Below are 18,092 nucleotides of genomic sequence, written 5' to 3' on the forward strand. Positions count from 1 at the left end.
ATTTTATATCCTTTTTACCTTTAATCTGTTTATGCCTTCATGTTAAAAAATGTTTTAATAGGTAGCATGTAATTAAGTCCCACTCTGACAGTCTCTGACTTTTAACTGATATAGTGATAACTGATATATTAATTTCTCACAGTTTTCACAGGCTTATGGTTTGGGGGAGTCTAACTGGGTTTTCTGCTCAGGTCTCATAAGACTGAAATCAAGGAGCCAGTGGCTGCATCCTTCTCTGGAAGCTTAACTATGGAAAGATCTACTTCCAGACTCCCTCAAGTTGTTAACAAAATTCAGTTCCTTGTGGTAATATGACTGGATTCTTTTTCTTGATGTTGGTCAGGGCCACCTCTTAAATTCCTAAATGCCACATTCAAATCTTTGCTACCTGGCCCTACCCTCAATGTGGTAGTTTGCTCTTTCAGGATCATTAAGAGAGCATCTGCTATGGCTTTTTCTGTCTCTGACTTCTGGACCCTCTTTTAAAAGTGCTCACTCAGAATTAAGGGGCTTTTTAAATGGGGTGAGTACACCAGAGGTGAGAAGTTTGGGAGAGCTCTCTTAGAATTCTGCCTCTCACAATCTATGTACTTTAATATGATTATTGATATGGTTGGGTTGAAATCTACCATCTTGGAGTCTTTTAGATTTGTCCTTTCTATTTTTTGTTTATTTTTTTCCCCCTTTTCAGATGTTTTTTGGATTACACATGTTTTTATAATTCTATTTAATTTACTTTTTGGCTTATTAGATATAATTCTCTGTTGTCTATTTTAGTAGTTGCTTTAATAATTATATACATATACATCTTTAAATTAATAATAGTCTACTCTTAGGTAATATTATATTACTTTGCACAGAATATAAAAAGTTTATAACAATATACTTGCATACCTGCTCTCTTATCCGTGTGTAATTGTTGTATAATTTATTTCTTCACATATTATAACCACCATAATATATTGTTGTTTTTCCTTTAAATATCCAATTATCTTTTAAAGAAATTTAAATAAGGATTGAAAAATTTGTATTTCTTCATTCCTTATTGTAGAGCTGGATTTTCCATCTGGTATCATTTCTTTCTGCTTAGAGTGCATGTATATTGGTAATAAATTCTCAGATTGTGCATATCAGCATAAGTGTACATTTTTTTCTTCATTTTTGAAAGATAGTTTGCTGAGTCAAGAACTCTGGACTGGGGGCTGGGGATGTGGCTCAAGCAGTAGCGCACTCGCCTGGCATGCGTGCTGCCTGGGTTCGATCCTCAGCACCACATACAAAAAAACAAAGATGTTGGGTCCGCCGAGAACTAAAAAATAAATATTAAAAAAAAAAAGAACTCTGGACTAATAGTTTAAGTACTTTAACGATGGTGGTCTACTGTCTTTTAGCTTGCATTGATAGTTCCTACTAGAAATATGCTGTCAGCTTTGCTATTCTCTTCATTATGTATATTTCTCTCTGTCTGCTTTTAAGTTTTTCTCTCTATTACTGGTGTCAAGCAGTTGATTATGTGTGTCTTAGTTTGGTTTTCTTTTTTATTTTAATTCATGAGTTTCATTGGGCTTTTTGGATATGATTTATAGCTTTCATAATGTTAACTTTTCAACATTACATCTTGAAAACTTTTTTCTGCATCCTTTCCCTTTGAGGACTTGAATTTCATATATATTTGGTATCTTCAAGTTGTTCCAAAATCACTGATGCTTGGTTAATTTTTTTCTTTGTGTATTTAATTTAGAATTGTTTCTATTGCTTTGTCTTCAACTTCACTAAACTTTTGCAGTTTCTAATCTGTTCAACTATTTTAGCACATCTTTCATCAAATTCATTTTTGTTTTCATCTTTCAAAGTTAAATTTGCCCATATCTCCATTTATTTATATGCTTATTAATCTTTTTCCTAGCTACTTGAAAATATGGACATTAGTCATAGTACCTGTTTTGTTGTTTTTAATCTATTATTTCTCTTATCTGTACCAGTTCTGGGTTACTTTCAATTGGTTAATTCTATCCTCATTTTGTGTTGCATTTTCCTGTTTATTTGTGTGCCTTAAGATTTTTTTAATTGAATGCCACATATTATAGATTATACTTTGTTTAGTGCTGAATATTTTTGTATTCCTATAAATATTCTTCAGCTTTATTATATGACTAATTTAATGTTACTTGGAAACAGTTCATCTTTTTAGGTATTACATTTAAGCTTTGTTAGAAAATGGCAGGACAACATTTGGTCAAAGCCCAATTTTTCCTCAAAGTTGATGGAAAACCCCTTCTCAGTATACCTACCTCATTTCCTGAATTAGGAGATTTTCCCACTGTTGTTGGTTGGACAAGCATTAAACCTCATTTTGTGTGACCTAAGGCTGTTTCCTTAATCTTTTTTAGGTGTTTCTTTCCCTAGCCTCAGCTAGTTTCCTCACATGCATAAGTTTATCAATTTTCAGCTGAATACTCAGAGTTTCTCTGCAAATCTTCAACATTTTCTCTCTGTGCAGCTCTGTTCTCTCCAGTTCTTTGTGAAGTCTAACTGCTTTTGTGTTTATAGAGTCTTAGGTCCATCTCCTCAATCTGGCAACATTTTTGGCCTCTGCCTAAGTATCTCCCTGCACAAAGGCCAAGAAACTTTCTCTAGGTAGTAAGTTGAAGTTTCTTATCTGTCTGGGATCTCAGTCTTTTTTAAGCTGATGTTCAGTGTGTAGAACTATTATTTCTTTTCTTTTTTTTATGTTTAACAATCTTTAATTCAAATGTAAAAGTTCAATACAAGCCATTTGTAGAGCTTGGGATTTGTTGTTCTTTTAAAAACAAGAATAGAGGAAATGTGACAAAATGATCTTTCCACCTTTTTTCAAAAACTTTCAAGGATAGATCATAGGGCCATAAAAGATCTATTAACCAAACCCACTTTCTCCCCCTACCAAGTATTACACCCATTCCATAATCTTAAAATATATTCCTGAATGAAGATTTACAGTTCATCTTTGATTACATAACCATTTAAAAATGCTTAGCACCAGCTTGCTTCCTATAATGCCAAACAGTTGTGAACTACTTCAAATCTGCATTTCTTCTTTTTAAAACAAGAGGGCAGTAACTTGTAGAAAGCAATACTTAGTCTCCCCATACATTTCCCAGAAATGTCATATGCCTGCCATTCAAAGGCCTTGACACTCTCATGCTTTCAAAGTGGAATACCTAGCCTAATGTGCATAGAAGCATGAATGGCAAAGTTGAAGATCAGTATTATAACTATTTTTCTATTTATTTGAAGCACAGTAAAAAAAAATCTGTACACTTTGGAAATTCGGTGGCATAAGGTACACTGCCATTAACTTGAGGGACATTACACAGTAAAAAAAAAAAAAAAAAAAAAAAAAGAGAGAGAGAGAAAAAAAAAAAACTAAAAAGAAAAAACTTTTCTCCTGTTTCAAACACTGCATTACATAATTTTACCTGCCCAAACAGACCATTTATACAAATAATAGGTCAATAAACTGCTAACATCCATAAAAAGGTAGCTTTCTTACTAAAATGCAAGAATTTAAAAGTGGTATCTAAACAAGAAAAGACAAAAACAAACTGGAATGAAAAGCTAGATATCACATCTAAAATCGGGGTTTCTTGTTTGGGTCTTCATACTCTTCTCTCCCTCTACCATAGCCTGCTGGAGTTCCAGGGCCCATTCATCTAGGACCCTGTATACCCACAGGTCCCGCACCTCCCTGCCCAAAGCACTCAATATTCGTGTCGTTTCCCATCATGGAACCACTCATAGTTGCTGGTGGAACTCCAGGATTAGCTTCATAACTTATGCCACCACCACCACCTAGAGGTGGAAATTTCTCCCATGTTTATTGTTCCTCCACCACCCATTCTCATGTCTCTTTCTCTTGGATCCATGTAGCCCATCCGGCTATAAGTTTCTCACGTTGGCGAATCATCATCTCTTCCTCCCTTCTACGTTTTTCCTCCTGCTGCCTCAATTGCATTTCTTTACGTTTCTGCATTTCTTGATCTTCCATGTGTCTTTTTTTTTTTAAAGAGAGAGTGAGAGAGGAGAGAGAGAGAGAGAGAGAATTTTTAATATTTATTTTTTTAGTTCTCGGTGGACACAACATCTTTGTTTGTATGTGGTGCTGAGGATCGAACCCGGGCCGCACGCATGCCAGGCGAGCGCGCTACCGCTTGAGCCACATCCCCAGCCCTTCCATATGTCTTAATTCTTCCTGACATCTCATCAGATCTTGGAGTAAAAGATTTGCCTGATGCTCATGAATAGGCATCTTCCATTTCACTTTCCAACTTGCCTTTTGCATCCTTCATGTTTTTTTCAACTTATTCCCTTTGCTGTTTTTCCATGTCATCCAAGGACTTCCACCTCTGAGAATATTCATGCTCAAATGTGCGATGCTGAGCAAAACGAGGTGGTATTTCTCCTTTTGATACATTGGATTCTTCTGTGCAAGTTTTTCAGGAAGACCATCTTTATCATCTAATTGTTCAAGTGGTTCCACAATGACTGGACGAGGAGTTGTTGTCAGTAGGAAAACACCTTCATTGCTTCGTTCAAATGCTTTTCTTGCTGCTGATTTAGAAGCAAATTCAACAATGCCTTTCCCTATAGATCTACTGAAATCATCCACAACAGCCCTTTCAATAGACCAAACTGGCTAAAGGCTTCTTCCAATAGAACTATTATTTCACATATCTTGTCTTGCTTTAAATTTATTTTAGGTGGGAAAGTAAATCTGGATCAGAAGTGCAAATTCAATTTGTGTAGGTTCTTTTAATAGCATGAGATCATACACATGAGTGTGCCTTTAAAAAGAGAATCCTACCCAAATTTATGTATTTTATATTTTTCTAGTAACAGGCCAAGTGCATATCAGTTAGTATATATTACTATATATTGATACACACACACACCAGGGATATGCATATAAATCCACTAGAAAGTGAGTTCCTGGATCAAAGCTTTAAACAACAGAGTCATGGATTTCATTAGAAAGGAACATCTAACATTCCCCAGTTACCATGCTCTTGTTAACTTGCCTAGAATCACTTAAAGCAAGGTTAAAATTTGGCACCCCAATTGTAATTTTCCTAGATTTAGAATTCTCTCACTGCACAGTAGTTCATATTCCCAAGAAATTAGGGGCCCCTGAACTGGTTCTCTCTGGTTTAGTTTACTAGAGTAAACTAAATTTTATCTAAGGATGTTTCTGTTCTGTGAGTCCCTACTTAATGAACTATAATCTAATTGAAAGCATAATTTAGAAGTATACTTCTTTTTTAATATTTATTTCTTTTAGTTGTAACTAAAATAAATATTTCTTTTAGTTATTTTTATTTATTTATTTTTATGTGGTGCTGAGGATCGAACCCAAGGCCTCGCATGCGCCATGTGCTCTACCACTGAGCCACAACCCCAGCCCAGGAATATACTTCTATAACAAATAGTTGAGTCTTAGCTGCTGTAGCCAAGTTTCAATTACAGGTGGCCAGCTGACGAGGCATACTGTAAGTTGTAACCAATCAAGTTGTTTCTGTACCTCATTTCTGCTTTCTATCCACAAATGCTGCCTACTGATGTTGTAGAGCTGCATTTTCTAAGCTGCTTCTGATTCTGAGGGCTGTCTGACTTGTAAATCATTTTTGGGGGGCAATTAAACTCTATAAAATGTACTTTTTCTTTAAGTTTTTATTTAACATATCCCAGACTCTGCCTTGACATTGCTATTATCCTCTGAGGAGACTTACCTATGCCAGACATCATTTTTTCTTTAACTTTAATGAAAACAAAGAAGAGGGTAAGTGAAGACAAATAGAATTGTGAGTGACCTATAAGAATATCTATGATTTATTAAGCATCCACCATATGCTAGGGGTTCTATGTATGTTCTCTGATTCTCTTAAAACCACTAACTAGCCATGAGGAGGGCCTTGAGGAATCAAAAGAAGACTTACACAAGGGGTGTTTCCTCAGGTAAATCATGAAAAATAAGTAGAAATTAGGTGAAATGAGGCATGCAGTGGGAGATCAGGCAGGTGTTTCAACAGATGGAATAACATATGAAAAGGCTTGAAGGCAAGAAAGAATGTGACTAATTTGAGAAACTCAGTTCACTTTGGCTGAAAAATGAAGTGGAGAAAGGATGCAACTTGAAGATGGATTGGTGGGAGATGAGAAAACATGCAACTGTAGATCTAGAGCAGATTATGAGGGCTTTGCAAATGAAACTAAGGAATTCTGATTTTTTTTCTTGAAGGCAATTTGGAAATGTTTAATGCAGGGAAAAGTCATTTAAAGTAGTAAAATTGAGTTATAGCTATGGAGATGGAGGAATATGTACATTTGTTCCAAAATTCAATATTTATGCATTCCTTAGCTATTTATGCATTCAACAAATATATTGATTGCCTACTACATATTACACACTGTGATTAAATATTGGTTAAATAAATATATGTTGAATTATTGTAAATTAGCTGTCATTTATTGAGCCCTTATTTTGTGCTAGGCACTGTGTTAGGTGTCTTACAGAAATGTTGATAACACCTTTTAACAGGTGAGGAAACTGAAGTAAACAGAGTTCAAGTATTCCAATGACATATAACTAGTAAATGACAGTCAAAATTTGATCTCACATCAGTTAGTATCTTGCAAGATTTTACCATGTTACTCAAGTGAACACATTTCACGTGTTAACTGTACTTAATATTTTTAAAATCCAAAGAAAAGAACAATAAAACATTTTGAACTAATCCAGAAAATTTAATCAGCAACATATGGGCACACTGCCCTAGATTTCCACAAAGAATTTTCCTTTGTCTTGTAAATAAGGAATAATTTTATATATATCTACATGAGCAGTTAGGTAAAATTTGGAGTATTCAAACCCCCAAATAAATTTTCATTCCTAAGACTTACTAGATGATGTTAAAGTGTTATTTTTTGCTTCTTTTTTCCCATTCTGTGTCTGTACTTTATTAATATTAACAAACATTAATAAAGGATGTATTTAAAAGAGCAATTTTATTTTGAAATAGGAGAGAGGAAAATGCGTGCTACAATAATGTCAGAGTTTCCAGTGGAAGATATTGTGAACTTGTTTGTCTAAACATATTTTATTTGGGGTTCAGTATGAATTTTCAATAGATGTCTTTCAGATAAGAAAGCAGTAATTCAAATGCAATTATATAAACAAGAAGATCAGAGGGGAATTATCGTGAAGGGTATAAAATGAACCAAGAGTCTGGGTCATCACAGAAGCAGCTCACCAATGCAAAGTAAGGTAGGTTTCTATAATGAGAAAGCTCTGTGAAATAAAATGTTCTTATTCCAAGTTTCTTTTATTTTCAAAACTGTATTTATTTAAAAATTGCAAGTGTAAGAGATAATTTGCTTTAATAGGCTCTAAAATTTTTAATTATTGCTCTAAATTGTTCAGTAGTTGGTGAAGGTAGGTGAACTACATACATAAGTTAAGAAAAAATTCCATTAACTTAAAGGAAAAGAAACAACTGGTTGATTTCCTAAGGAAGAATGTTTGATGTGCATGACATTCTCCTGTTTACATTTGATTCAAATGTTTTTATCAATTGAATGTGTATTAAATCTTCTCAATTACTAATGGTCATTTTTGATCAAAATATAATTCTGGGAAGTCTTAGAGTAAATTCAGTTTTCAGTACCTGCAGGGGCAATATACTCTTTATTAAAATTTTCTTTAGTTATTTAATAGTAAAACCTCCTTGGATGATATCCAACACAAACATTTGCCTATAGTACATTTTGCTCTCTAGAAAAATGTACTGCTTTAGGGAAATTCTGGTATTGTTCATAAGATGGGCAATAGATTCTTCTTCCTTTTTTCTTTTTTTCTTTTTTTCTTTTTCTTTTCTTTTCTTTTTTTTTTTTTTTTTTTTTTTTTTTTTTTTTTTTGTTGTTGTTATACTAGGGATTGAACGCAGGGTGCTCTGTCACTGAGTTGTATCCCGAGATGGTCGCTCCCTGTCCCCTTCCCCCTTTTTTTTAAAATTTTGAGACAAGAGTTTTGCTTAGTTGCCAAGCTTGGCCTTGAACTTGTGATCCTCCTGCCTCAGCCTCCCAAATTGCTGGGATTACAGGTTGCACCACCACTGGACCTGGCAGCAATTGATTCTTTACTTCCTTTCTGAAATCTCATAGAATCACAGACTATTTGTGCTGCCAGATCATCTTCTGTTTTTAAGCCTTTCTTTCATAGATGAGGAAATTGAGGTTCAGAAAGATTATGAAGATGAAGTTTTAATTCCAATAAAGAAGTAAAGGAGAAAGAAATAGTTCTTTCTTTCTGTATGTAAACAAAAGTTGTATCACTGTTATGGCTGGTAATTCAACACTTTTAATATTTTACTTTTGTTAGTTTAAAGTTCTGCATTTATAAGAAGAACTTCAAAAAATATGTGCAATGAATAGGGCATCAATGGGGAAAAGTTATAACACAATTTTTTGATCCTAGAATTTTAAAAGGGGTCAAGTGTATTTGTCTGTTTCTATTTTGCAAATGGGGAAACAAAATTCAGACAGATTAAATATTTTAGTCAATTTTTCTTAGATCCATGGAGAATTCTGTTGCTTAATTTCTAAATCAATCTTTTTATCACTTGGTCACCACACATCTATTTTATATAAAATTGTAGAGCTAGAGGTTAAAATAAGTGAAGTTAATTATTTCCTGTGGTAAAAAATCAGTAGGTAGCTGCCCAGATAGACAAGAACTGTATGATCATGGTGGATGAGTGTTTTACATAATTTACCTGGTTCATAATTTTAAAATCCTGCAGATGATACTCAGGTCTGTAGTTCTTAAATAATGAAACCAACTCTATATCATAGTGGGAATTCTTAAGTGAAACACTTAAGAAAACCTAATTCCACAAGTAAGGAATTCCTGTTGGGGGGCTAGGATTGCAGTTCAGTGGTAGAGCAGGTTGCCAGGAGAGCAGATTACCAGGCACGCATGAGGCCCCAGTTTGATTCCCAACACTGCAAAAAATAAGGCCATGGGATTTCATATATTTTTTCTTTTTTTCAGTTGTAGATGTACACAATATGTTTATTTTATTTGTTTATATGTGGTGCTGAGGATGAAACCCAGTGTCTCACACATGCTAGGTGAATGCTCTGCCACTGAGCTACAACCCTAGCCCATAAATTCTTATATTTTTGCTTCCTAAATCAAATACAAAACAAAAATAAACAAACAAAACCCCTACAAGGAATGCTTGAATGGGCAATATTTTACTTAAGAGTTCACTAGTCCTTCCTCCTAAAATGATTTAGTTCACTTCCTTTTCTATTCACAAGTATAGTAAACCTAAGGAGATCCTTGATAATTGTGAGTTATAAGTTGGACTCTTTCAGAGAACCTAGAACAATGGTATTATTTGAGTTCATACTTAGCTCCTCCACTGGACTGTCAATCCCTTAGATCAAAAACCATATCTTACTCATTTTGTGTCTCAGTGTCTGACTCTGATGCTCACTATATATTTTTCCAGTTTATCTTCATTTCTCATTCTAGGAATAAGAAGTTGGTTGAATGACTACTAGTCTTTAGAAGTTGACATGTAAGATAAATCCCTGATTACCTCTGAAAAATATGCTCTTCATTTTTTTTTCTTACAAGTTTATTGAAGACAAATTCTAGTTAACTGAGGCTTGTGTGTATGAATTTCAATAAGTAGGGGTATTAGCTTAAAGATACTGTTTGTATATAATTGAAAGTTTTGAGAAAATATTGATAATTTTTTGATGATTAAATAAAGATGTTTAGTGAATAATCATTTAATATTACGAGAAAACGTCTTGTGTTCATAGATAATACTACTCCACTACAGGGTGTATTTTCTTTACTGACAATGATACTTGAGAAGAAAAAGAACCCAAACACACACACACACACACACACACACACACACACACACACACACCCCTATCTAGCTGTACAATATTAGTAAAATGAAAAAATCTTCTTTATCTTTGAACTGATCAACCTACATCCCAAAGTCTGAAATTTGATTACCCTCTCTTAGTAGCAAAACAAAAATAATTATGTCATAACATTATCCAGATCATTACAATGCCCAATTGGTAGTGAACAAGTTTTCCATTAGACAGGCTCTATTGAGATGCTTGTTCTACTTCTGCAAGGGGATCCTCTGTTGTTTCCCATGCAGCAAAAAAATATTTAGTATTTCTTTCTTACAATAGATCATCATCATTGATTGTATTATTTTCAATGTGTCAAACTATATATTTTGCCTCTATATTCTATTCAAGATAATGAGTTTCATATATCTTCTGTGTAAAATTATCTTTTATTTGGTCCAACTCTGCTTCTTTCAATCTTAAAGGAATATTCTATGGGTTCAGAAGGTAGGTCCTAGATTTCTAAGTTAGCCTATTAACACTAGTGTAATTTTAGTTTCGCTTTTCTGGACTTTCTCTAGCTTCATGATATCTTCCTTGACTGGAAATGGTGGAATTATATGCAATATTATTTGCACTGGAATGGTACTAAAATTTGGTTATGCCTTTTCTTGTTTTCTTTGTCCTTTCTGATTATGAACAAAAGATTTGTTGGCCTTTTAAGTTATTGGGCCAGAGTTTTTAGAAAACTACCATTCTGGGAAAGCTCTTCCTGAAGGATAACTATTAATTGACTTCTTATATAAAGGTAGTTATTTGGATTATATTTCTACTGAATGAATTATTTCCCATTTGATTCCCATATGCATCTCTGTGTTGTGTTAACTTCAGGCTTGCCATTTTGCTCTAGCAAGCTTTGTGGCACTTGAAAGCGGGACCTCTACAATGAGAGCTCCTCTACTATGAGTATGTGAATCATAGCCACATCAAAATGTATATTTTAAGGTTTGAGAGTATTAAGTATATAAAAACATCTAAACTTTTCCAAAATGTGTCTTCCAAATGTTCTGAAAGAATACATGTAATAGGTTTTTAAATTTTATCTTTTATTTTAGCATGACTGCTATCTTCCTGATGTCCATGCTTTTTGGTCTTGCATGTGGGCAAGCAATGACTTTTTGTATTCCAACCGAGTATACAATGCATGTCGATAGGAAAGAGTGTGCTTATTGCCTAACCATCAACACCACCATCTGTGCTGGATATTGTATGACACGGGTATGTAGTTCATCTCACTTTTGGACATAAATTATATAAACATAGAAGCAGTTCATTCCTATCTGTAAAGGAAATGAGGTAAATCACAACCTCATTTTCCAAATCCAATGATTATTGGCTCCTTAAAAGTAGAGCACACAGTTTATAATATTATGTGGATTTACTCAGCAAAATGGGTACAGATAAATTTATAATAGTTTTGCTATCCATATTTGTTTAAGCCTATCTTATTCCCATAATCAGGGATAAAAGAAAGGAAGGTATCAGTTTTGTCTCTGTAGGATTCAGTGTAGATGTGTTATTGGGGAACAGGGTAGAGGAATCCTCTCTTAGTTGTTATTTGTGACAAAGAATGGAACCACCATTTGACCTAGCTATCCCACTCCTCAGTCTATACCCAAAGGATTTAAAAACAGCATACTTGGGGCTGGGTTGTGGCTCAGCGGTAGAGCACTCGACTAGCATGTGCGAGGCCCTGGGTTTGATCCTTAGCACCACATAAATGAAATAAAGATATTGTGTCCAATTACAACTAAAAAATAAATATTTTTTTTTTAAAGAGAGAGTGAGAGAGGAGAGAGAGAGAATTTTTAATATTTATTTTCTAGTTCTCGGCGGACACAACATCTTTGTTGGTATGTGGTGCTGCCAGGCGAGCGCGCTACCGCTTGAGCCACATCCCCTGCCCATATTTTTTTTAAACAAACAAACAAAAAAACCCAGCATACTTCAGGGACACAGCCACATCAATGTTTATAGCAGCACAATTCACAATAGCTAAACTATGGAACCAACCTAGATGCCCTTCAGTAGATGAATGGATAAAGAAAATGTGGTATATATACACAATGGAATATTACTCAGCAATAAAATCATGGCATTTGTAGGTAAATGGATGGAGTTGGAGAGTATAATGCTAAGTGAAGTTAGCCAATCCCGAAAAACCAAATACCAAATGTTTTCTCTGATATAAGGAGGTTGATTCATAGTGGGGTTTGGAGGGGGGAGCATGGGGAGGATTAGACAAACTCTAGATAGGGAAAAGGGGGTGGGAGGGGAACGGAGGGAGTATGGGGGTGAAAAAGATAGTGGAGTGAGTTAGACATCATTACCCTTAGTACACGTATGAAGACACAAATGGTGTGAATATACTTTGTATACAGAGATATGAAAAATTATGCTCTATATGTGCAATATGAATTGTAATGCATTCTTCTGTCATATATAACAAATTAGAATTAAAAAAACAAAAAAGAAAAAGAAATACAATGAATCGGCATTCATCTGTTTCCATTATCTGTATGTTTTCTAAAGTCCTATCATATTATGCTCTCTTATGTATTCATTCTCAGGATATCAACGGCAAGCTGTTTCTTCCCAAATATGCCCTCTCCCAAGATGTGTGTACATATAGAGACTTCATCTACAGGACTGTAGAAATACCAGGATGCCCACATCATGTTGCTCCATATTTCTCCTACCCTGTCGCTATAAGCTGCAAATGCGGCAAATGTAACACTGATTATAGTGACTGTGTACATGAGGCCATCAAGACAAACTACTGCACCAAACCTCAGAAGTCCTATCTGCTGGGATTTTCTGTGTAGCTTTAAGAGCAATATAATTTGCGATTTGGTTAAATGTGTTTACTTGGGAAAAAAAAAGCCTAATAAAATGTCATTATGTTTGACAATACCTTGTATATATCTTGAGTATTATTCCATCCATGTGCATACTTACACAGGCATTAGAGAGCTTAAGGAGCTTAAGAAAAGGTGAGTGAAAAAGCCTTTTGTAGTTTTCACATGAAAGAGGAGAATGGAGGTAAAACAGAACAGAGACATGCAGTGCTAATGAAAGCCAGACTTGAGCAGGTCCTCCTAACAGAGGACCAGGAGTTTGTCTTGACAGAGAAGGTAAATGTGGGTCCACTGCAGCAATGAAGAGAAAGCAATGTGATCAGAAGCTGAAGGAACACATGGCATCAGGGTACTAGAGACATTTTCTTCCAAAGGCTAGAAGCCAGGCTGGAATGGAGGTGGGTAGTAAGGAATATGTGAAATATGTAATATAAAGCTTTAATCCTACTCATTCAAATGCACAGGATAAAACTCCACCAAAACTCAGCAGAGTATGGACCTCTTTAATTTAATTACTCTGGTGGGCCAACTGACCTATGAAAGTTATACCCCAAAAGGTCAATTTACAAAGCCTAGAAAAGAGGCCACGATCATTTTACATGTGGAAGTCTAAATCCTTCCTAGTCCTTGAAGTAACAGGAGATACTTTCCAGCATTTATACAAAAAGCTACTTGTACTGTTTTGACTTTTGATATCACATTCACTTTCTATATCATGAAAAACTAGTATAATTATGAAAGGTTTTAGGGACAGGGTGTGAGTGCTAAGGGATTTAAGGGAGTAGAACCATCCTAAATTTTAATCTAAACCTTCATTAATATTGAAACATTGTTTTTTTTTGGTGAATATGCTTAGTAAATGGCTCTTTATTTTCTTTTCCTCCATTAGATACTCTTTGAGAGTTTGGTTTCAACAGACAATTGAATTGAGAGAGGTCTAGTGGCTTGCAGACTTGACCTCAAAAAGACTATCCTGTATTTGTCCATTACTTTCCATGCTCACTGCCATCATCAAAGTGAAAACTAATTGTCATTAGGGCCATTTGGCTTTGCTGTATCCCGATCACTGGTTAAATTCCACTGGGTATCTTGTAAATGTCTGCCTGCTGATAGTGCCCTTGGGGAGGATGATGCGGTGCAGATAAATTAGTACCAAACCCATGCTTTGCCCCTGGGAGGAAACAGATGTGCATTTATATACAAAAGAGTTAAGAACCTACGTTATTTTTGCCTTAATATCTGAAGTTAATATTTTTATTATCTCCAAATATTAATCTGGGGCTTTGGGTTCTCCTATCTGTGGATAACATGGATGCTTAAATCTACCTATCACTTAAAACTGTTTATCAAATACAGATTTTTAATTAATGAGTAAAAAGTCTAACGTTCCAATCTAATTGGTACTAGCCACAAATGACTTTCACGGATTCTGAAAAACATTTTTTTTCCAAGGACTCGAACCCTGGAAAGACCAAGAGTTTTAGGGAGGCCACTCATAAATAGTCCAGATGGAGATTTTAATAACTTAAGTAGGTTTCCTCAACTTGCAGTGAGACAGCCAGACCTGGACATGTGTATGGGCCTGTACCATCCTGAGCCATAGAACTCTAGAGTGGGTGCAGGAGAGACAAGTTGTTTCCTTCCACTGAAGACAATCTATTTAGATAGAGGCACACATGAATTATATTAAACTATTCTTGAAAGTGGAGTTATCCAAGACAGAAAAAGCCTTAGCGTGGAGCTTAAGGATTGGGATGACCAGTTATTTGCTTCAGTTGGATCCAGAAACTTGGGAATATGATGTGCTGTTTTGGAGGGGCTTGGCATCTCTTGGTTTAAGAAAAGGAGAATGGATAAAGTTTAGAAAGGGAAAGCTAGAGAATCATTGCTTGCACAACAGGGGAAAGATGGAACATGGAATATTTCTGAAGTGATTCAAACTAAAGTTTAGAGGAGTCAGTTCTTGGCAGAAGAAGTTTGAAACTCAGTTCTTTCAGGGGAAAAAAATCTCTTATTCCTCATTTGACTCTGAAATATAAAGAATTCTTTCATAACTTAGATGGATTTGGGATCAGTGTAGCAGCATCTCTGGTTTTTTAAAGACCAAACTCTTTAGGAATAAGTGAATGTACCAGGATGAATTTATTGGCAGGAAATTCTGGTAACTGAAGCTCTTTTATATAGAAATTTCCTCTTTTTTTAACTTAAGAGCAGCAAGTCTGAGTCTTTAAGTGCAATTAAAATTATTTTATCAAGGTCACTTCCGCGCTAACACTTTTTTTCAATGTTGGGTTTTCCTCTACCCTCTCAGCAGTCCTGGTTTTTATTTTTAAAGACAATTCTGTCTCACATTCTCTACTTCTGCTATCTCCTTTCTACCTGCTGCCTCTGTCATCTTAGCATCCATGTCCCTGCTTCACAGAGTTGCACCTTTTTCTCTGCGAGTTCTTCTTATGCGTACTTTCAGTTCAAGTTGTTCGAACTTTCAATTCAAATGGATTGAACCATAGTTCATCTCTTAAGTCTTTACTTTCTTTTTCATCCTTAAACCTTTATTTTCACTCTAAAACTTCACTATTAAACCTTCTCTTTCCTTTTCTGTAACTAGACTTGGGTTTCTGACACCTCACCTGAAAAGGCCTTACTGATCCAGCATCTTTCCCACTAGTTTCAGAAGATGTTCCTGAGCCCATCCCCCATCTTCTCCAGCACCTTGCTGTTTCCTCCTGTATCTTTTCCTACTTCCTCTTTTTTGACACATCTTCAGTGTGAAGCATCCATAGATCTCTTCCCATCCTAAAAAAAAAAAAAAGGAAAAAGAAAACAAACTTTTCTTGGCCTTATGTAATTTTCTAATTATTTGTCCTCTCACATCTTGAATTCTTATGCCAAGTTTTTGTTTTGTTTTCTTTTTAAATAAAAGAGCCTGCTATATTAACCATATACTTCTTCACTTTGCATTCTCTTCTCAGTCCACTACAAAATTTGACTTCTACAATTTGAAACTATTTTAGTAAGGGCAATAGTGAGTAACTAATGGTTCAATACACAGGATACCTTTTAGTTTTGATCTTCCCTGACCTCTCTGTTTCCCAGTGGAAGTCACATATCTCTGTTCACAATATAACATAGCCATGGCATTTATAATTCGTCTTAATTAGGATGAAATCAACCTTCTCTAATTTTTTTCATGCCTTTTCTTTCTACCCTTCTCCATAATGACTCAAAATCTATACTATGGTCTTTAGCAAGCAATGGTAATGTAAGTCTGGACTGTATTTTTCTTAGTAATTTTGCTTGATGCCATAGGGTGAAAATTCTAAACTTCATGAAAGAAGGGCTAGAGCTATAATAATCTTATATGTTCTATTAACCGTTTGAACACTGTTAAGTGTAGAGCATATAAGAAACTTGGCTTTGTATGAATTTGTCCTTGGATGTCCTAAGGAATTACATCCATTTCATAATCTGAAGTTGGCTTCATGCTTAAACCAATACTTTATTGCTGAACTAGTTAGAGTTGCATTAAGATGTTATATGGCAGCTACTAATGAAACATGGGAAGCTAAGAGAGAGACTCTGGCCTGAGATTAAGAAATGGGTGGAAAGTAAAGAATTGTTGCACACTTTTAATAAGAGTATTTGATTCTAATTTTTTCAGCTTGATTTTTCTCTGGGGATTTAATCATGAGCAGTGGCTCGTCTTGTTCAAATGTCAGTACTATCACTTTTATGTGGATGATTCCTGAACTGCAGTTTTAGTGCAAACTTTTCTGAACTTCAGGGCTGTGTATCCACTGGCTGTGTGTATTTTCTTTTGGATGTCCTGCGGTGAACGGTGAATTTTTAAACAGTGGCAGAAAACCAAACTTGAATCTTTTTTTTTTTGTTGTTGTTGCTTTTACTATTATACTCTATTGGTATTATATATATAATATTATATATAATATTACTATTATACTCTACTGGTAGAGGAAGTCATCTCCTACATCTCTGATTCAATCTACTTTTCTTCCTGTGCAGCACTATTTTCCAGCTACTGAGTCAGAAATCTAGGTTCCTCTCCTTTCTGATTCCTCAAATCTAATTTCTCTTAAGTCTACTTCCTATGAGGGTTTCTAGTACATTAGTTAGAAATTCTTATAAGTCAGGTCTTTGCCATCCAATCACTCCTTATATTTAAGCTGAGTGATCTTTACCTTTAGGTACATATATAAGGCACTAATTTAGAAAAACAATAAATAGGAGGAAGACCAGTAGAGTAGAGGAAGGGAAAAGGGAGGGAGGAGTGAAGGGAAAGAGGAAATACTGGGGATTGAAATGGAGCAAATTATATTCCATGCATATATGATAGTATAATAGTTAAGGCAACAACAACAACAAAAAAGATTCAAGTTTGGTTTCCTGCCACTGTTTAAAAATTCACCCATGACCACAGGACAAACATTAGCTGTCGACATGTTCAGTGTTTTCATGCTCTGTGTATTTCAGGGTCTTCAGCACGCTTTCCCCACAAACCCTCTTCTTTCTTCCTCTTCCCCTACCACTTTTGACTTGGCTAATTTGTAAGGGATTTTTAGCAGTCAGTTTAGAGACCCTAGCATTCAGGAGATGTCTCTCCCCTGATCTTCTTCCCAACTTTGAGTGGGTCTTCTCTGGATTAATGATTATCATAGTACTTGTCTCAATATACCCACCAGCTTTTCTGCACTCTAAGCTTGTGACAGCAAGCAGACTTGCCTTGCCCATCATACCACATTAGTAGTCCTATAAAATGTTCCACAATGCACAAAAGAGTAATCCCAAGCAAAGTTACAAAAGCAATTCCAATATTAATGTGGGCTGCATCTTACAATGTGGAGCAGGCCCAGAGAAGAGCATGAGGACATTGGCTATTGATATCAAGTTTTTGAATTAAAATAGGATTGGGAAATATATCAAATGCTCTTCAATAATTCAACAAATGAATATGTTCCTATAGATAACTGGAATCATACAGAAGTATCTTCAATTCTATATGATTTTTAGAAAATTATTTATAGTTAACAAAACTCAGGAGAATTAACATAATAATTATAGCAATAGCTAATATTCACTAGTTGCCAGGTGTACTAAACACTTTATATTGGTTGTTTTACTTTGATTTAAATTTCTATTTATTGTGATACTGGGGATTGAATACAGGGTGCACTGCCACCAAGCTACATCCCAACCTTTATTATTATGTTTTTTTCTTTTAAGTTTTATTTTGTG

General features: G+C 35.0%; 1 protein-coding gene and 1 pseudogene across 1 annotated transcript; one reads left to right on the top strand and one right to left on the bottom strand.

Annotated features, from left to right (window-relative positions):
• Positions 1–3,854: 3,854 nt before the first annotated feature.
• On the bottom strand, positions 3,855–5,562 carry LOC144249361 (splicing factor, proline- and glutamine-rich pseudogene; annotated as a pseudogene).
• A 5,475-nt stretch (positions 5,563–11,037) lies between these two features.
• Tshb (thyroid stimulating hormone subunit beta) lies at positions 11,038–12,836 on the top strand. The gene is made up of 2 exons (XM_026394173.2): positions 11,038–11,199; positions 12,552–12,836. Exons 1-2 carry the CDS (start codon positions 11,038–11,040, stop codon positions 12,804–12,806), a joined length of 417 nt encoding a protein of 138 aa, XP_026249958.2. The 3' UTR covers positions 12,807–12,836.
• Positions 12,837–18,092: the final 5,256 nt, after the last annotated feature.

Source organism: Urocitellus parryii, chromosome 11, assembly GCF_045843805.1.
Source record: "Urocitellus parryii isolate mUroPar1 chromosome 11, mUroPar1.hap1, whole genome shotgun sequence".
Taxonomy (NCBI): domain Eukaryota; kingdom Metazoa; phylum Chordata; class Mammalia; order Rodentia; family Sciuridae; genus Urocitellus; species Urocitellus parryii.

Bases quoted from the DNA above. Each gene is read 5' to 3' on its own strand.
- Tshb (XM_026394173.2), top strand. From the start codon at position 11,038: ATGACTGCTATCTTCCTGATGTCCATGCTTTTTGGTCTTGCATGTGGG. The intron at 11,200-12,551 runs GTATGTAGTTCA...ATTCATTCTCAG, and splicing joins CTGGATATTGTATGACACGG to GATATCAACGGCAAGCTGTT.